General features: G+C 33.8%; 1 protein-coding gene and 1 long non-coding RNA gene across 13 annotated transcripts in view; one reads left to right on the forward strand and one right to left on the reverse strand.

Moving 5' to 3' along the window:
• Positions 1-22024, forward strand: part of fgd4a (FYVE, RhoGEF and PH domain containing 4a) — a 117063-nt gene that overhangs the window by 41496 nt on the left and 53543 nt on the right. For 10 of the 11 annotated variants that reach the window (XM_073929141.1, NM_001423694.1, XM_073929150.1 and 7 more), the window contains 1 exon segment: positions 16864-16950. In XM_073929141.1, the coding sequence (XP_073785242.1) occupies positions 16864-16950 (87 nt within the window). 11 annotated transcript variants of the gene reach the window in all.
• On the reverse strand, positions 6854-10987 carry LOC137490547 (uncharacterized). 2 transcript variants are annotated; one of them, XR_012393979.1, is made up of 8 exons: positions 10280-10332; positions 10120-10176; positions 9947-10002; positions 9494-9553; positions 9269-9390; positions 8775-8889; positions 7997-8108; positions 6854-7097 (listed from the first exon to the last, which is right to left on the reverse strand). It is a non-coding gene; the product is annotated as an uncharacterized lncRNA (long non-coding RNA). The 2 variants fall into 2 exon arrangements; XR_011010193.2 differs by lacking the exon at positions 10120-10176 and having other exon boundaries at positions 10280-10987.

Genomic DNA, 22024 nt, shown 5'->3' on the forward strand with positions numbered 1-22024 from the left:
CTTTCTATTTATTGTATTCAATATATCCTTACAGTTTGACAGACTAATCTATACCTTGACCTTGATCAATTGAAAGGGGTTATGGTCTATTGAGTAATCATTAATATCCCTAAACAACACTGATAATACAAATACAAATACAGATACAGATAATACAAATATATTTATACCTATTCACTGAAACCTGTTCAGGTCACGTTTCATCTACAATCAAAGAAACATGACATATGAAGTGATATTTGCTTAGAGAAAAAAATATATATACAAAAAGCTTATTGCATTGTGACAATATTTTAAGCATTTAGGATCATTTAGATCAGTGGTCACCAAACTTGTTCCTGGAGGGCCGGTGTCCTGCAGATTTTAGCTCCAACCCTAATGAAACACACCTGAACAAGCTAATCAAGGTCTTACTAGGTATACTTGAAACATCCAGGCAGGTGTGTTGAGGCAAGTTGACACCGGCCTTCCAGGACCGAGATTGGTGATTGGTGATTAGATTAAAAACTCAGCACAATATTACTTACAGTAATCACAACTAATTACAACAAATCAAGTAAAATCTCTGGATGCACTGCAAGTTTAATTTTCTTCATGGAAAGTATCGTTTATGTTTTGGGTGAAATATGACCTGCAATTGGGATATCGTAATTGTTTTGTTCACACTTTACAGCAAGGTTTCATTATTTAATGTACTTCCTAACATGTACTAATCATGAACGAAGCTTATAGAGCTCTTAGGTTAACATTTACTGATGCCTTATTAACATCCAAATGCATGCTATACATGAGTTAACACACTGTGGGTTAACATGAACCAACAATGAACAACTGTGTTTTCATTAATGTGAACTAACATTAACAAATACTGTAATAAATGTATTTTTCATCGTTTGTTCAGGTTATTAAATGCGTTAGCTGATACAACCTTATTATAAAGTGTTACCATTGTTTTCACTAATGCATTTACCTTTACAAATCTGTGGTTTCAGTCACCATTATCATGAAAAACATATTAAACTAAATAACAATCAATAGGCAACGCAGTGGCGCAGTAGGTAGTGCTGTCGCCTCATATCTAGAAGGTCGCTGGTTCGAGCCTTGGCTGGGTCAGTTTGCATGTTCTCCCTGCGTTCGGTTTCCACTGGGTACTTAAGTTTTCCCCACAGTATAAAGAGATGCGGCACAGGTGAATTGGCTAGGCTAAATTGTCTGTAGTCTTTGAGTGTGAATGAGTGTGTATGGATGTTTCCCAGAGATGGGTTGCAGCCGGAAGGGCATCCGCTGCTTAAAACATGCTGGATAAGTTGGCGGTTCATTCCGCAGTGGCGACCCAGATTAATAAAGGGACTAAGCCGAAAAGAAAATTAATGAATAACCATCAATAATGACTGGCAGCTTTATACACAGTTTAAAAGAGATATCTTTCTTATTTGTTTTTTTTTCTTTTACATAATAATGTGTAGTAATGCGACTGAGAGTATCTCAGTATCAAAATCAAATCAGTATTGTTGTAAATGCTGGATTAATCTGATGAAGATTGCCTTCTTGCGTGATGGTTGCTTCCAATCACATTAAATGCATGCGTACACACTGAAAATTGATTGAGCCTCATTTAGAGAAGCATCTATAAATGCCTTGAGGAAATCCATCATTTATGGTCTTATTGGAAAGCATAATATTTACACTTATTATAGCTGCACAGCAGTAAACAAGATTCATGACGCGTCAACTCTAATGCTCTAACAAGAGCTCCACATAAATGCTAATTACATGCTATAGAACCATAAATTAGCTTGTTAACATGTCACAGCTATTTCGCTTTGGGATTTAGAGAATGATTGGCTGTATGTTGTGTTTTGAGCAAGAAAGCTGATTGATTGAGGTGTCCTAGATTAATTGAGGCGTCTGCAATGTCATTACATGGATTTTCTATACAGTGTGGAATGTTACAGAAATGAGCCCATTTTGGAGGAATAAATCAAATGAAGGCGTATTCCGAATCGTCAAATGAAAATGTCTGTCACTTTAATAAACTGCAAAAATATTATTTAAATATGAAATCTCACAATCTTGGATATGACACATATTTATTTATTTTTTACTCAGAAATATCATAACGTATGACAAATCTCCACAACAACTAGGCTAGGCCTGTCATAATACAGAATTTTTGTTGTCCGATATACTGGAGGGCTGGTGTTCTGCATAGTTTAGCTCTAACTCCCTTCCTCCTACACCTCCCTGGAGGTTTCAAGTATATCTAGACAGAGCTTGCTTAGCTAGTTCAGCTGTGTTTAATTGGTGTTGGAACTAACATGTGCAGGACACTGGCACTCCAGGACCGAGTTTGGACTCCCCTGTCTTATTTATCTAATAAGTAAATGTCCAATGATTTACTTTGACATCGGTCAGGTAAAGTGTAAATGTCCTTGTAAAATGGCTTTAACGTTATTTGTGGATTTGTAAATATATATTGCTACACCAAAAATTATTGAGAAACAAATAGTGCACAATAAGTCGATATATTGATTATTGTAACGGGTCTAACTAGGGATGCACCATATAATGTTTCTGGATTGATATTGCGATGTGCAAATCTGCAGTAGTCACATTGCAGGGTTGGACTAAGCCGAAAAGAAAATAAATGAATGAATGTTCAGGAACCACATTATTGAGTTATTGTGAAGTTGCTTGTTTGCTTTGTTTTTAACGTGTATGACTGTGAGATTAAGTAGGGCGTGTATCCGCATTTGCAGGATTAGATTATTTATTAAAGAATAAAAGATAAAGATATTATTATTTTAAAATTATTTATACAATGATGACCATGGCTGTGCCTGAAACCGCATACTTTCATACTATATTATCAGCAGCAGGGTGGATTACTGTAAAGGCCTCCTCACTGGCCTTCCTAAAAAGACAGTCAGACAGTTGCAGCTCATCCAGAACGCTGCAGCCAGAATTCTGACCAGAACCAGAAAATCAGAGCACATCACACCTGTACTCAGGTCTCTACACTGGCTCCCAGTTACATTCAGAATAGACTTTAAAGTATTATTACTGGTCTATAAATCACTAAATGGCCAAGGACCTCAATACATTACAGATATGCTCACTGAATACAAACCCAACAGATCACTCAGATCTTTAGGATCATATAAACTAGAAGTTCCAAAAGTTCAGTCAAAGCAGGGTGAATCAGCTTTCAGCCACTATGCCCCCCGCTGCTGGAATCAGCTTCCAGAAATGATCAGATGTGCTCCAACATTAGACACATTCAAATCAAGACTAAAAACACATCTGTTTAGCTATGCCTTTACTGAATGAGCACTGTGCTGCGTCCGACAGATTGCACTATTATGTTTTTCTCTTCTTCTTCATTCTTTTATATCACATTTTACCTGTTTTTATGTTTTTTTAATCAGTTTTATTATTTGTTTTTATTTTTTATTTGTTTCTTTTATTCTTGTTTATGTAAAGCACTTTGAATTGCCGCTGTGTATGAAATGTGCTATATAAATAAACTTGCCTTGCCTTGCCTTGCCTTGCCTTATATAGTGCGCTAAAATCAGTATGCGAGCAGAGTTGTATGTCCTAATTCATAGAATTTGAAAATCAGTATGCAAGTACCTGGATGACTTCTGGCGAGATTCTAAAGTGCACATCCCATGCATGCTGTGCTATCCCATGATGCCCCGCAAGAGAATTCGTAAATGGGAATGAAGCGACGCAACTGATGAGGGTAGGTCATGTGACCATGACAAAATGGCAGATGTAGTACATCCGAATTCCATTCATACTTTTCACAATCATACTTTATAGAACATACTTTTTTAACAGCTGAGCTGAGTAGTACGTTTAAATTCAAATGCAGTACCTACTGAGTAGTAGGCAGTTTCGGATGCAGCCTGAATCATTTTATGCTTGATTGTTCTATTTCTGTACATGACCATGGTTGCACTATACAGAAAACCATAGAGCACTTTTTATCCGCTTGTTAAGTGGTGACGTATGTAAAACTGTTTCCGGGTCCAAGCCGCCATTCATTTGAGTGGAGAAATCATTCGTTTATGATCACGTTTTTTAATTTTATATAAAGTCATAGTGTACACAAAAATTTTTAGGCTTGCTGCATAACAAATACCAAAAATTTTACCATTTATAAAAAAATGAATCACTTTCTGGCCATCGGATTTTAGGCATGGACATATATATTGTGATCATGATTTTCAAAAGTTTTAAATCGCATGTAAACGTTTATTATTACCATTATTAGCTGCTTTGCGTTACATCACACTTAACAAGCGGATTGACCTGTTACCTCTGCTCTGTTATATTTTTATATGCTTGTAATTTTCTGTAATTAATGCAAATGCACTGCATTGAAAAAGACTTGATCATCCCAATCTATCTAAATGAATTAAAATTTTCCAAATGGAGCTATTCAATTAATCTAGTGAAATTATATTCATATCGCAATACATAATCACAGAAAAACAAAATATGGCAATATCAGATTTTTTCAATATCGTGCAGCCCTAACTTTAAGAGTATTTGTGTATAAGACTGTATAACATTTGTAGTTTTTATCAAAGATGAATTGAAGTTTTTTATTTCTTTATGCAGTGTTATTTAATGACATTTGATTAATCAGTTTATGTACCTGAATACTAATTAAACTATGAATTAAACTACTACATTAAAATGCTATCTGTTTGATTTATGCAGATTATCTGTTCTACAAAATCATCTTAATCAATATAAAATGATGAATTTTCCAAATTGAGCTATTCAAGTCATCTCGTGAAATTATATTCATCTCACAGAAAAACAAAACATAGTGAAGTCTTTTTTTTCCAATATTGTGCAGCCCTAACAAAAACCAATCAAACTATGGTTAGAGTTTATTTAAAGGGATTGTTTGACCAAATTTGCTGTTTATTTATTCTCAGACCATCCAAGATATTGGATTTTTTTTTTTTTTTTATTAAAGAAGGTTTTTAGCAATAGACCATTTCAATGTGGTGATGTCATTGGCCCATGAACATTTCCTGCTTGTCATCAAACTATTTCATAATTGTAACAAAAAGCAATTTAACTATAGCTTAATGTTAAAACAGCTGCCATAAAATTATTTAGAAGCATGCATGCCTTGTTGGATTCTCGGAAACAATGGAAATTAAAAATGTGAAACGGGAAATACATTAGGGCCATTGTTATTGTTTACATCCTTGGTCTAAAAGGGCGATAGACACTTTGAGAGTCATCTGTAGACTGATTATTCTTTCCTGATAAAAGCAGAATAGATATTGGCTGAATTTTCACATTGATGTTTTTCTGAACAAAAATAAAATGGCCTAAATGTGAGTAAATTAAAATGCAAGTTTCATTTTTGTATAAAGTATCCCTTTAAAAAATTGGGGCAGTAAATAAAGCACACAAATGTACAGACAATTTTACAAATACACACACTCACACAAAAATAAAAGGCTTAAAAAGGGGAAAAATGAATACATTTTGGAGAAAAACCGATGACTTCTTTTCATGGCTATCCAGCTTTTGTTTGTAGTGTTTGTTAAAAGAGTCTGGTCTATGATGGCTCATTAAAAAAAGCTTTATTTAGAGTCCCACCAGCGTCTTCTTTCATGTCGTTAAAGTATGTTTGTTGTGGTCATGTTAGCTTACAGAATGTGTATTTTTTTTGTCTCTCGTTTTTTAAAGCCTCAATTTAAGATGACTAAAATGTGAACATGTGTGCACGCTTGAGTGTGTGGGACAGTAGATCCTTCTGTCACAAGGGCTCCAGATGGCAAGGAAAAAGCCGTGCTTTAATCTCACGCCCGGGATAAATGCACACATGCACCCACCCCGTCCCACTCAAATAAATAAACTCTACTTTAACCTTGTTTCGCAGTCCATTGAACTGACTGTTTTAGTCACAATCCCCATTTTATCCTTTAGCCTTTACATTTCAGTTGGATACCATGCTAATATTGATAGTATCATTTATTTATAATTTATAGTTCATCCAAAAATGAAAATTTAATTATCCTTACATGGCTCCAAACCTTAATTAGTTTCTTTTTTTTCTGTTAAACACAAAAGACGATATTTCAAACATTGTTAGACAGGTGAATATTTTTCCCCAAGTTCAGTTTAATGGAGAGAAGATTTTTTTCAATGCATTTTAAATACAACAATTTAAATAAATAATTTCTAAAAACTGATTTATTTCATCTGTGCCATGATCACAGTACAAAATATTTTACTAGATATTTTTCAAGACATCATTATTCAGTGCAACTTAAAGGCTTAACTAGGCAAGTTTGGTTTATTAGGCAGTCTGTACAACAATGGTAAAATTATTGCTTAAGGGATCTAATAATGTTGACGTTGAAATGTTTTTTTGTTTTTAAATAGAAACTGCTTTTAATACACACTGTAAATGATTTCTTGTTAAATTAACAGTAAGTTACTGGCAACAATTATCCAGTAGCTGCTGTATTTCATAAAACAGTAACATTACTGTAATACTAATTACATTAGTATTAGATTTACTGTAAAATGTAATACATCATTTTACTGTTTTCTTTTTTTACTGTAACACCAATTACAGTAGTGATACACATACTGCAAAACTGAAAACAGTATTTCACTGTACATTTTTACCATGCAGAACTACGTTATTTTAACGTTACTTTCATTATTACTGTATAGTATTTTACAGTTATTAAATGTTATTTTATTGTATTTAATAGTGCTACTTTATATTGGGCAAAACATTTTCAAAAATTGCACAAATATTATTTTAACTGTTCAAGAAATACAAGAAAAATAAAGAAATTGAAACTTTAACTTCACAATAAAAGTTTATTGTGTAAACCCTACTGAAACAGTAGCAATTATTCAATATAACAAAGCAACAGAACACTAATGAACAATTGATCATTAAAACCAGTCAACAATTAATGCATCAAAAAGTATTACAATTTTAAAAACAGGTGAAAATACTGCTACAAGACAGGAAATGATGAAGGTCAAATGATGTTGTGGAAAAGGGACAGTGAAAAAGGGCAGCAGCACTTCTGATGATCCTGCAAAAATGACAAGCAAAATCAATCACTGAAGTAAAAAAGAATCATGCCTCAAATTATTTCATTCATTTAGAAACCAAACACCGCACTGCAGTTTTATATATATAAAACACAGTTTTTTATTGTTTTTGTTGGGGAAATAATTTGTTGTCAATTTACAATTACACTAATGTTAATGGGGAAAAGATCAGTCAAGTCAACACTAGTCAAGTGTCCACACAGATATGTAAAAAATAAAGTCTCATCTTAACTTAATATCTGACTCTGTATAACTTGAATATCTGATTCCATGACCACACTAGCGCTTCCACGGATTTAAGAGGGGTGAACACAGTTCATTTTGACCTTAAGAGGCTACATATTAAAAATAAATAAATAAATAAAATAATCTAATTTAATGTGAATAATGTTAATCAAGTACTTTTAACATGTGAAAATCCACTTCTAACTTACAGACAAGATTACGTTAGAGAACATGAAAGCCATGGGTGATTTTTCAAAAAAATAATGCTAATGATAAGTTACTGACATTTGGTTCGTATAAAACAAAGTAATCACTAAGCATTCATTTTTGGCAAAATCTGCCGAGAGGTGCAACGACACGATCAAATGTGTTAAAGTTGAGCAGAGAACTGAAGAGTAGTCAAGCAGTCTACTTCATGAAAAGTTTGTAGTAATATTTTGCGGTCAATTCGTATTACTGTATTTCAATATGCAGTGATGGCATGTCAGCACAGGACAAATAAATACTATTACACCTCACGAGTGACATTGCCTCAAATTAAATCATCATGACGTTACTGTGCACAGCATCAGTAAAACGTTAAAAATTATTTAAATACCAAATTTTTTAAAACAGAAATCCTAAATGCATGATAATATGAAGATTTATTACTCACTGATGTCGAAGCACTTCCAGGTCGTCAGAGATGTAGACAGGACAGAATATGTGCCATCAAATGAGCTCTTGTGCAGCCTTTGCTGGACATCAAGGTAGTATGTTCACCCACACTGTAAATAAAAAAAAAATCTGTTATTTTACATGTTTTTTTTTCCCAGCAGATAGGGTAATAGAGTCATTTGGTTAAGTCAAGTGGTTTAAAATCATTTTATTTATTAAATACTTGCCTACCCATATATAGATGTAAAAGTAACCAAAATAAATAATTTATTCAAATGTGAGAGATACTAAGCATGTTTGGTCTACAGAGAGAAGTAAACATTTACTTTAAGCATTGATCCTAATGAATCTATTTCTGAACTACATCCAACCTCGCCTCGGAAACAGCATTTTTGAGCATTTAGATCAGGGGTGCTCAACCCTGTTCCTGGAGATCTACCTTTCCACAGAGCTCACCTGCAACCTTGATCAAACACACCTGTCTTTATTTACCAAGTGCTCCTTCAGATACTATTTAGTTTGTTTAGTTGCGTTTGATCAGGGTTGGAGCTAAACTCTGCAGAAAGGTCGATCTCCAGGAACAGGGTTGAGCACCCCTGTTTAAGACAATGAAAAATAAGACATCTAGATGATATTTTATATTCAATCATTTGTTGTGAAATTTAAATGACTTCTATTCAGTATATACATAACATAAAATTAGAATAAGAATAAAAAAAAATTATACTCTATGCCAAATAAAATACTTCAGATCTAAATAAAGCAGGTGTTTTTACCTAAAGGTTCCTTTCCTCCAGTTAGTTTAGTTGCAGATCCCTCCACATCTGTGCTTTATTTGGTTCTTGACTTAAGAGTATCTGGTGTCACATTCCAGGTCTATCACAATCTGAGCTAGAAAGACAATATGGCAAAAGACAAGACACATATAAATAAGTCTCAGAATAAAATATTTAAAAGGATAGTTTACTTTTCTGCCACCATTACTCCATGTGTTTTACATCCATTTAAATTTCTGTTGAACACTAAAGCAGATATTTTGAAGAATGTTAGAAACCAGTAACTATTGACATCCATATTTGAACCAAATTTCTTTAAAAAAATATGAGTTTGTGTTCAATGGAACAAAAAAAAAATCTAACTATTTTGAAACAAGTGGAGGATGCCAAAGATGCCATTATTTTCATTTTTGGGTGAACTGTCCCTTTAATTCAAGTGTCACGCATTACTCAAAAAAACTGATCTATTGCTTGAGGAAAACTAAATCAAGTACCTCCTGTGAGCAAGCAGAATCATTATGCCATTGTATCCAGCCAACTGAACCAGCCGAGGCTCGAACCAGCAACCTTCTTGCTGTGAGGTGACAGCACTACCTACTGTGCCACTGCGTCGCTACTGGAAGAAGAAAAAGAGGTTGTACATGAAACTCCTCACAACAAATCTGTGAACAACTTGACATTTCAAAATCTAATCAAAATGAGGAAGACATCAACATTACCTTGAATAATCAAGAGAGGAGAGATTGGTAGCATCAGTTTTTCAACATCAATTGCTGTGGCTGCAAAAAAGATAAATATAATAAGAGTAAAATAATACTTAACATTTAATAATCTAAATCTATGGTACAACCATACAAATCTGTATGGGGTTCAAATAAATTTGTATACAAATCATTCCCTACACCTGAACACCAAAAATAAAATGTACAATTAATGACACACTAACGTTATACAATAAGCTCATTAACCAGTGAGAAATAGACAATTAATATGAATTATGTTAATATTAACGTTAGCTTAAAAGACATAAACTGAATTTTATTATCAGCTCAATTTAATAAAACAGTTAGACTTGTTTCATTAGTGAGTTTAGTGAATAACTAACTTACAGTTTACAAATTTAACCATAATGATAACTTAGTCATAATGACCACATGAAGACCAGAGCTCACCTTAACGTTAAACGTTTAACTTTTCATGGTGACTTTGCCTTCATCTCAGTGTTGTGCTGAAATAGAGAATTCATTAATGCAGTTAACCCCAAGTAAAAGTTACGTTTTTTTCAGGTAACGTTACTATGGTCAAAAACTCACTCAAGATAAACTCACTGTACGTTATCTAATACCTCGCAAACACTACAAACACGGTCTGGCATCGAATAACGTGACATAAGTACCTACAACTAGCGTAACTTGGTTAATTATTTAAAATTACACACACACACTACACGGAAAAATACACAAAACAATCATTTAACGAACAGAATTTGACTTTTAAAAACTTACCGAGGATGAATTCACTGGAGAAAAGGGCGACAGGTGGATTTCAAATTAGGATAGCCGTTGCTTGCCTGGTAAAGGTCGAATCGAGTCGGCTCGGTTCTATGAATCGGCTCCTTAGAACAGTAAAGAGTCGAATCCGCCTAAAACCGATTCCTTTTTGTATATTATTGTAAGACACAACAATGAATCATTACTATTTCGTTATACTGCTCGGTCACACACATTTATACACATATTGCTGAATGTGCTTGTGAACACATGTGATAAAATAATTCCCGAGCAAACGGTTCAATACAATTCGGTGTCGTTTGAGTTCTGAACCGAACCAGTGCAAACGTGATATTGATAAAATAGAAATATTGTTTTTTTTCTCACTTTACCAGCGAAAATATTACATATATCTGACTTTAACAATAAGAATAAGGTTCGCTTGAAGTGTTTTGAGAATTAATATTTTTTTCTCCCAGAGTTCATTTTACACCAACAAGCAAATATAATGGCGGATGAGAAAAGCCAGATCATATCATAAATATTGCGTTTAATATGTTACGAAATGAAGTTTTAACAGTTTTTCATGCGAGAATGTAGTTCTTCCAAACTCAAATCTGTGGTTTGTTTTTAGATATCATGTCTAATTTTAAGTGTGCTTTGCCGATAGGGGAGATTCTGACCTCCAGGGGTTGACGGCGCTCCATCACTCATGTATCCGGCAAACCTCATGCTTTACTCGGCCTGGACATTATTGAGACATGCCCCTGTCTTCGATGACTAGATAATAAATGTGTTATGATATAAAGTTTTAACCGTTTTTCATGCGAGAATGTAGTTGTTTTAAACTCAAGTCTGTGGTTTATTTATTAAGATAGTGCGTATTTTAAAATATTGTTTTGAAAATGCGGAGATATGTGGGTCATAATCACCCATATGGGTGCCCAATATTCTTGAATCCGTCTAAAGCAGGTTGGTCAAGCTGACTTTGAAATCATTTTGTGTGTTTAACAGTCTTTGGTTACGTGAATCAATTATTTTTGTTCCAATTTACGTTTTGGTTTAGCACAAAGTTATGTTTATTAAATAGTATTTAATATTTCCATGTTACCTTAAAAAATGAAGGAGCAGTGCACCCAAAAATGGAAAACCAGGGGACAGTTTTGAATAGTCTGAAGAAACTGGTTAGGTTATTTACTTCACAAAATAATTTGTCTAAAAATAAATAAACATAATAATCATAATATATATAGTGTGTGTGGAGTTGTTCTTGGTCATTTGCAGTACTGTATTTAGATGCACAGTAACTGATTTTTCCCCAAAATTCATTATAAAATCTACAGTAACATACTGTTAACCATGTTCACAGTATAGAAAAGTTGAAAATACATTATTATACTGTGAAAACAACAATATATACAGTAACACACTGTACACAGCTTATACAGTAAAAAACTGTTGAGAAATGCAGTATAATACTGTGAAAACAACAGAAATCGTTTACAGTGCAGCCAAAATAAAACAAATAAGACTTTCTCCAGAAGAAAAAATATTATCAGACATACTGTGAAAAAGTCTTTGCTCCATTAAATATCACTTGAGAAATATTTTTAAAAGAAAGATCTTTCAAAGGAGGGCTAATAATTTTGCCTTTAACTGTTTAACTGTTATGTTATCCTGTCTCCAGCATTCTTCAAAACGTCTTCTTTTGTGTTTAAAGGGTCACGAAACACCAAAACACATTTTTTTTGAGATGTTGACAATTATATGCATGCCCCACATTGCTAAAAACACTATTAGGACATATATTTCCCTAAAAAGTGAAGATTGGTTGTTTTTGCGTTGTTTAGAGCAAATTGGTTCCTTCATTTAAAATAAGATTGAAGCAACTTCACAACGATTAGATCATTGTGTAAATTTCAGCGTGGAGATTGGCTGTCTGTACCGGCTAGTACAAAGTGATGTCATTGGGTTTTCATCACATCTATTTATTAATTTATGGGAGTGACTTGGTTCAAACCAATCAGCATGCTCTATTGTGAATTAGGTGCAACTATATTAATATGCATGATATAGCTTCAAAGATTCCTTTTACCTGTTGCAGTGTTCAGAGTGATGCCATATTGTGTTGCCAACCGTAATAATGCAAGTGAACGAAGAAAAATTGTTGTGTTGCAGCTAATTCAAACAAGTGGAAGAAGAAGAATTGTTTGGAGACATGGGTCGTCAGTGTTGTGTTTATAAATGGGCTGCAACGAGGACTTAGTTTCAATTTCCCTGTGATAAGAGCACAGCTTGCGTGTTGACCCACATGTGTGGATTATAGTGGTCTGCTAACATGTGACAACAATTTGTAAGGAACATTTTTTACCTGAGAGCTTTTTGCATATGGAAATGGTGAAATCCAGATATCCCACTTGACTCCTTTTAAAAAAGACATGGTTCAAGTTGGTGCTGATTGTCCCAAGAGTTTGGTTAGTGTGATTATCAGTGTTCTTTTTTACGTTTCTTCAGAGGCAAAGTTAGTTTGTATCGTCAGCAAGAAGTACTCTTTCAGTTTTTGAGTACTAAGGGGTTACAGTACTATAGTTTTTAAGTAGGTTACAGAATTATTACTACAGTATTATGGACTGAAAATTCTTTGTTTGGGGTCTTTTTAAACGGTTGTACAACAGTTACATCTGTCCGAACCTGAATTGCGATGTGAGATGGGGAGCCAGACCAATGTTTTCACAACATATGTAGCATGCTAAGATTACAACAGTTCACTTTTTCAGCGTGATGCAGTATTTGTGGCAGGCATAATAGACCCTTTTCATACTTCCAGGTTTTTTCAGTTGCGGTAGTCATCATAGTTAGGAAAACCTAGAGCGAAGAGTACACCAAATAATTTTATACAATCTTTTTTCGCTCAATCTTTTTTTTTTTTTTTTTTTGATTAAATAATAAAATTAGAACTCCACACTGATGTTATAAAGACTTTCAGAAAAAGAAAAAAAAAATGTGTGAGACTGATGACGGCAACACAAGAAAAGAATAATGTCAAATTTGCAGTCCTGTCCCATAGACGCTGCATTAGAAACCCCTTGCACAAGCGGTAATTAGTTTTTTTGTAATTTGAAGCAAAGATGATATAGTACATATATAAATACATTTAAATGTTCATATGTTTAAAAAAAATTATAATATTAAAAACTTTAAACAATTTAAGATGCTGATGATCGTTAAACACGTCAAAACAGGCTTGTGAAAAGGGTCCATGGTTTATTTATTAGATATTTGTTTATTTTAACAAATACAGTTGGGAATAATACCTACAGTTGCGAGACTTAATGTTTGCTTCGTCAGGAGCATCTTCACTTTCTCCTGCATTCATGGGCGTGTTTGTGTTGAAAGGTTAAAAATGATAAGGCACTGTCATCAACCAGATAATGTGACTGAAGGGAATATGGTAGGGAGGAGTCCTGCACTTTTTTTACACAGCTCTCAGATCTACTGTAAATGTTGGTTTCAGATTGCTTCTCATCTTTCCTGGCCCTTTAACAAAATAAAGAAATTCAAACTGTTTCGCAAGTTGCAAAAATGTTGACAGAATTAGCATTTTGGGTGTACTGTCCCTTCAAGTTCTCTATCATTCATCACTTTTCCATTGTCTCTCAGAGGTGTATTCTGTATAATTGTAGCTGTTTTCTTTATAAGCTGTGTGAGTGTCAGTGTGGGCTTTTCATGCGCACATCTGTGTTCAATAGGAAGCCACGCAGCACTTGTTTACCGATTGACTTTCATGTTTTATGTGCGTTAGAAATAGCTTACATTAACACAGCTTTCTGATGGCCCAGATATCCTGCCAGAATTAATTACTGCTCCATCTCTGGGGATTTGCTTTGCTTTTGTTTTGCTACAATTGCTGGATTAATGTTCTCTTACTCTCTCTGTACACACAGACCTTCTGCTCAGTGCTTTATCATGCTGGAGACATTGGTCTGCTTGTATTGTAATACACTCATAGTGTTATACATGATTCAATTTTAAGGTTTCACTTATTACATAAATACTTAATTACATGAGTGCTCTTTGATTATGTATAGTATACATTTGTAAATATCTGAGCCTTGCTTGCTTATTCATTCATTCATTTAGTCAATCAATTTCAATCGTGTTACAATTTTAAACTTCCAATATATTATACTGTATATTTTCATATGAATAAATCTGTAATCTATTTAATGTATTATTTTACGCTATTTTACAAATTTATCAAATAAATTTGATTTCACATACAGTTGGGGTCAGAATTATTAGCCGCCCTGAATTATTAGCTCCCTGTTTATTTTTTTCCTTAATTTCTGATAAACGGTGAGATGATTTTTTTTAACACATTTCTAAACATAATAGTTCTAATATCTCATTTCTTATAACTGACTTATTTTATCTTTGACATGATGATAGACATAGTATTTTTAAGACACTTCTATACAGCTTAAAGTGTTATTTAAAGGCTTAACTAGGTAAATTAGGTGAACTAGGCAGGCAGACTATCAAAAATATGTAGCTTAAAGAGGCTAATAATTTTGCCCTTAAAATGTTTTTTTTCTTTTAATTGCTTTTATTCTAGCTGAAATAGAACAAATAAGTCTTTCTCCAGAAGAAAAAATATTATCAGACATACTGTGAAAATTTCCTCTGTTAAACATCATTTGGGAAATATAAAAAAAATAATAATAATTCAAAGGGGGACTAATAATTCTGACTTCAATTGTATATAATTTTAGCATTTTGTATTGTATTCATATACAATACAATTCATATTGTATTCAACATATATTTTGCATTTCAGTAGGGCTGAGCCGATTAAACGATATAATATCGAATTGCGATTAAATTAATGTAAATAACAATGAAAGCTCTGGACTTTTTTGCTTTATATTGAAGAGCCATTCATACAGCTGAAAAGTGCAACTATGGTAATCTATATGTGTTTTCATTTTAGAGATGTACCAAATTTTCGACCACCAAAAATGTACTCTTTTAAATCTGGGAGCATTAACAACTGATATCGAAATATATGTATTTTTATCATTTAATATGGAAAACAATTATCAAGATTGCGTTTTTGCCATATCGCCCAGCCCTACATTTGAGCCAGTTGAGCCAGAACATGCAAACTCAAATGGGAAATTCCAACTGAACCAGTCAAGGCTCGAACCAGCGACCTTCTTGCTGTGAGGCAACAGCACTACCCACTGCGCCACCGTGTCGCCTTGTTAATGTATTATTTTGTATAAATTGTATATTTTGTTAATAATTAAATTATTTAAGAAAGTTTTAACTTGGCATATATTAGGAAAAATATATAATTTATGTAATTACATTAAGCCTAGTCTAATTATTGATTTGTTTGTTTGATTGTTTATTTTTTCTCCATTGTAATTATTATTAACTGTCCAACTTCTTAGAGATTTCAGAGTGTCCTCTTTTATTCCATATTCAGGACAGTGTTGTGTGCTCTAACCAAGGCTCATAACAGAGTCATTTAATTTACTTTAGTTAAGAACTGGTATGCAGAAACAATCCATGTCTGAACTCCTTTTAAGACCTTTGGGATGAAACACCATTTATTTCTAAATGGTATCAAATCCTCACAGATTTCATCCAACATTTAATGGATGAAGTTTTTCCCAGAAGAGTAATAGCTGTAATAGCGTGGTCTAACTCTCCATTAATGACAAGGATTCAAATTTTGCAGATTTTTTTTTCTCTCCCCTGTTCTTATTTTTAGCCCACCCACAAATTTCTCTGCCCTCCTCAGTTTCCATCTACAATATTACCTCCAAACATTACCTTATATTTTTAAGTTATATGTAGCTTCCATTCCTGGCATGTATTGGGTTGGCTTGAATCTTTGGATTTCATTTTCAGGATTTCTGTTTCTCTTGTTTACATTAGTCAAAACTTCATTCATTCATTTTCTTTCAGCTTAGTGTCTTATTTATCAGAGGTCGGCACAGCGGAATGAACCGCTGACTATTTCAGCATATGTTTTCCACAGCGGATGCCCTTCCAACCGCAACCCAGTATTAGGAACACACACCTATACACACTCATTCACACACACACACACACTCACTCGTTCACCACGGACAATTTATTTTATTCAGTTTACCTATAACATCAATCCACACCAAAACAGGGAGAACATGCAAACTCCACACAGAAATGCCAACTGGCCCAGCTGAGACTCAAACCAGCATCCTTGTTGCTGTGAGGCGACATAGTTAACCACTGAGCCACCGTGCTGCCACATTACTCAAAAATATATCATGGAAAAATTATATTCAGTAATGATAATTCTGCTTTGCCATTTAAAGGCATTAATTACATTTTAAAACATTAAAACAGAGCACATTTACTTTAAATTATAATAATATTGTACAGTTTATAGTGCATTTTTGAGAATAGAAAAGCTTATTCTAAAAAATCTACAGATCCCAATGCCAGATCTAATCCTCTTCCCGCATAATATTTTGTTCCCTCTCTCTACTGTACATAAATAGTGACAAGAATGAAACAAACTAAATATTTCTCTTGGCTTCTTTCAGATAAATCCGGTAACCCCAGCTGCTTTCCTTCCAAACAATCAGATGAAGAGGAACCTTGTGTTGGGGTGAAAATCGCTCCGAACAAAGGTGGGCAACAATCCTCCCTTCCTCTCCTTTATATTCTGTACATCGCTTTCTCTGTTCACTTGTTCAGACCCTCATTTATTGTAGCTATTGATGCTTATGTGCGACAATAAATATTTCATAATAACCTGCGACTACATATTGTTGGATTTACAATCTCTACCATAAGAGGTAACAGATGCCTTAATTTTCCATGTAATTTTGTTTTTGTTATGAAAATTAATCAGTGTAATTGAGTCAGACTTTGATGCGCACCCTGGCTTTTTCAAAACAATGTTGCTTTGTCATCTGTTTCGCTGGTTTAATCAGAGGAGGAGGTTAAAACTAATATCAATTTAGAACATTTTTAAGTCATACTAGATATATTTGATGTTTAATGTAAGTTTTGTTTCATTCATTCGTTAATCATTAGTGATGCCGTTATATCACATAAGTGTTTGCTTTTCTATTAGGTGTTCATTTCTTTTTACTTAGATTAATATTTGCTTTATTTATACTTTGCATTTCAATTTATACTTTCATTGCTCTTGGCCTGCAAATGAAAATATAAACTGTATAAAAAGCATAAACGTACTGACAGTTATAAGTACCATAAACTGTTATGGGTCACTGATGCTATCATTGGTCACAAATCCATACATTTCTCCCTTTCTGGCTGTTCTTTCTCTAAAGAAGTTCAGTTGAAACACTGCTCAGGTGTGTCGCCTAATCGGTAAGCAATGCCAAACCTTATTGCACAACAATTATCTGGCTTTTTGTCTAAAAAATGATAAAGAAAGAAAAAAGCCGCAACTTTACGATCAGTGGGAGATAGTAATGTTTTGCCCGCCAAGGGGCGTTCCCCTAATGGTGTGACGACACGTGAAAACTACCAATAGAAGACATGCAATCCACAAAATGTTCTTTTGCTTGTTGCTTTTCGCCAACATTTCTGTTATCGCTTCAGATAAATATTTTTCAAATGGAATAATGCACGTCATTTTGAAAACATGATTAATTTCCTCATTCAGTTTGCTCTGTGAGTCTGGAGCTCCATGTGTAAACAAATGCCACAATGCTTGCCCTTTGCCCACTTGTCAGAGTGTTAAATGGAGAAGCTTTTGTTTCCCTGACTGTAAATAGGAATACTAATGGAGTCTGTGGTGATGAAACAATTCAGTTGTGTTGGTTATACGTGTTTTAGTTGAGAGAGCCGGACATGGAGGACAATGCTGTACTTTATCGTGGACTTATGATAATGTTAACAGTTATCAATGTAATGTAAGAGTTATCAAAGAACTTCACCTTAATGCGATGCTTTTGGTCAGCTGGATAATGGTGTGGTTTTGGTCCTGAGTATTTGACTAATGGTGGTTGAGGTTTTTTTTTTATTGGTTATTTAGTTGTGCGTGTGTGTATTATAATGTTTTTAAGTATAGTTTTAACTGTTTTTACAATGTAAATGTACAGTAATTGGTGCTCACAACACAACTTTGGTCAAATAATTACATAAATGCATTTAAAATGTATATTATTATTATTATTATTATTAAATTTATCATGACTGAGTTATTTCACTACAGTTTTTATGGTGTTTATGATCAAATAAATGCAGATATGGAAATCATGAAGACTGCTTTAAAAACAAAAACCCAAACTTATTTGTAATTGTACATAAAAGTAAAAAGAAATTGGTGTAGTTTTAACCAATATTTGGGTCAAATATTGAAAATCTCACCCACGAATTTGGATATACCATAAAGTCGCTTATCATACCAAGTTAATCTGACTCCCTTGGTTGGTGGTGTTTTGTACAACTTTACTGAAAAATCCTGCTTGGCCTGTTCACATAACTTCACGTTAATGAGATGCTTATGGTCAGCTGGATAATGGTGTGGTTTTGGTCCTAATGGTCCTAATTTGACTAATGGTGGTTAAGAGTTTTTTTTTCTTGGTTATTTATTGTGCGTGTGTGTATTGTAAAGTTTTTTTAAGTATAGTATTAACTATTTTCAAAATGTAAATGTGCAGTAATTGGTGCTCACAACACAACTTTAGTCAAATAATTACTTAAACTGCATTTTAAAATGTATTTCATTATTTAATTTGTTATTTCCCAATAATTGTTATGTTTTTATGGTGTTTATGATCAAATAAATGCAGTCTTGGGAATCGCGAAGACTGCTTTAAAAACAAAAACCCAAACCTATTTTTAATTGTCCATTGTACAAAGAAATGTTGTAGTTTTAACCCAAATTTGGGTTAAATATTGAAAATCTCACTTATGTATTTGAATATACCATAAAGCTGCGTATCATACCAAGTTAATCTGACTCTTTTGGTTAGTGGTGGTGTTTTTGTTTGTTTGGGTTTTTTTTTTTTTTGTACAACCAAAAAATCCTGCTTGGCCTGTTCACCTAACTCTACATTATCTACATATTTGGAACATCACACAGCTTGTTGACTTCATCCATTGTTATGGATAATGTTGCAATGCCTGGTTAAACTTCAGTCACATCTGAAACACCAAAATAGCTTCAAATTATCACTATCAAAACAGCAGTAACTTCATTAACTGCATGCAGCACTAATATTTTATTAATGTTATCTTAGTAGTCTTTTTAGATATCAGTAGAGTAGAGATCACTGAGTTGGGTTGAGTAGGGTTTTGGTTGCCTTGGCAATGTTAGGATGGTTGTCCAATAAAAGAGGCTATCTAGACTATCTAGAACACTATGTCAAAATGAGATTAAAGTAAATCAAATCTGCAGTGGAATCTGGTAAACAGTTTAATGAACATGTAAGATGTGTCTGTGAATGGAGTTTAAGATGATGTTAAAGTTCCCTTTCTTGGATGATTGCCATTCAGTCCTTGTCTGTCTAGTAAAAGGTTCATTTAATTTTTCCCTCTTTATCCCAAGTCCATGTGATTTGGTTTGTATGCCACTTAGTTTGAGAGGGTTTTAATTGAGACTGATGCACAAAGCTGTTAAAGAGACACCATATACAGTATAGTAGACTTTTAGTATATTTTAGTATTTCACTGAGGTTGAACAACCAGTTAATTAGTTGGTGAAGATTTCAGTAGACCAAATGTCAGTAATGAAATCTACTGTACATTAAAAAAAAAAAAACTTGAATGCCACTATTGAGCTTTTTTGTAATGCAAAAGTGCACACGTTGTTGTGATTGTTTTAGAACTTCTTATTCAGTCGCCTATAATAAACGGCAGAAAATGGCCTAACCTCTTGCTCTACAAACAAGTGTGTTTATGACTATGCATAAAAAGTAGAATAATATAATATGAAAAGATCAGTTTGCAACATGAAGCAGATTAACGAGTCGTTTTTAACGTTTAAAACCAATGGAAGTGAATGAAAACAGAAGTCTCGAGCCAAAAAGAATACGTCTACACCCGCTCGTGCATCAAGAATAAAATTAATAGATTGAGACTATCTCTCCAAGATATTCTGTCTGCCAAATAAAACTCAGAAAGCCTAAGATCTCTTGTACTTGTTTTTCATCACTTGTCAGTTAGACCCTCTGCGTCACACCAGAAATGCAAGATTCACACTGATTCTCACACTGCTCTCGAATCAGTTCCTGGAGGACCACAGTGTGCATTCAAGTCATGTCAGAAATATCTAATGAGTTCATCATTGCACATAAATTGAATGATGATAATAATAAGAATAATAGTAATATTAATAATAAGAAGAATGATGATGATATTGATAATGATAAAACATTTTGTTTATAATGCACCTTTCTTAGACTCGAGGTGCTACAACAGTAGAAAGAACAAAAGAAGAATATAAAACCTCACATAACATCATAACAAGATCAAAAACTAAATGACTAAATTGATGATGTGATCCAAGATCTGTAAAGAGATGTTGCCAAGGTATCCACAATCCTGGACCAGGCCGTATCCTGAGCATCTGCTGTGGTGGTCATGGAGGAGTTGAGAGCATGAGACTGATCCCTGTAAGACTCCAGTGACAGACAAGTCTTCTTATTGATCTTGTGGGCCAGCCTGAACACCCACCGGTGACCCACTCACACCACAGCTTCTCCACAATGGACGTCCTAAACTGTAGCTCTGCACAAGTTGTTTGGCCAGAGGAGAAATGGTCATGTCCGACTGAGCCAGGTTTCTGCTGAGGCTTTTTTATTCAATTTCATCAATTGATGAAGTTTGTTCCTCGCTACTGTCACCACTGGCTTGCTTGGTTTAGGATTTGTGGAGCTGCGTGTCAATGGATTTGCTCTTCAGTGTTTGGCCTTCCAGCAGTGAAATTTAAACCACACTGAGCCGAACTAAACTGAACTTCAACTTTAAAAACTGGACTCACACTTTCAATCTATTAGAACTTCTATGTTAAGCTACTTTGACACAATCTACATTATAAAAGCACTATAGAAATAAAGATCCATTGAATTCAAAGACCTATTTTTTCCTTTTCAGTGACATTTATAAAATTGACAGACATTAGATTAGATTAGTTTTTAAAGTTAGAATAGAAAAATGAATAAATGGTGTTCGAAAGCCATTGTAATTTTGTTTGTTACTTTTGTAGTGCTAAAGTTTAGATTATCAAATAGTACTAGAAGTTAAGTGTGGACCAAAAAAATTATCTTAAGACTTTTCTTGAGAATGATAAGACCATCTTCAAAAACTGAAAAAAGCATTGATACACATTGTTTACTGATGTGGAGTTAAAACAAAATATTGAGCCATCTTAACTAAAGTGGTGCAAACCTGTATTGTACATTCACTGATTTAGTACATAATAAAGACTTGCTGATTTCTAAATGCAAACTTCCCAGGAGAATTGAACACACCAACAGCTCTTCTGAGTTTATCTTCAGCCTTAAATAAATGTACCAGATCCAGATAAGCAAGTCCTTCTGGCTTACAGCTTTAAAAATAACACAGGAATCGTATGCGTGTGTTTAAGCAAGGTTCCATTAACATGACAATAAAGGGAATTGTCAAAATGATCCCTGTTTATAAGAGCAAACAGATTCTGTTCCTCCACTTTGGATCCCCTTTTTCAAACATTTTTACTTTTTAGATCCTTCAAAAATACAGTTG

This window comes from Danio rerio, chromosome 18, assembly GCF_049306965.1.
Source record: "Danio rerio strain Tuebingen ecotype United States chromosome 18, GRCz12tu, whole genome shotgun sequence".
Classification (NCBI taxonomy): Eukaryota; Metazoa; Chordata; class Actinopteri; order Cypriniformes; family Danionidae; genus Danio; species Danio rerio.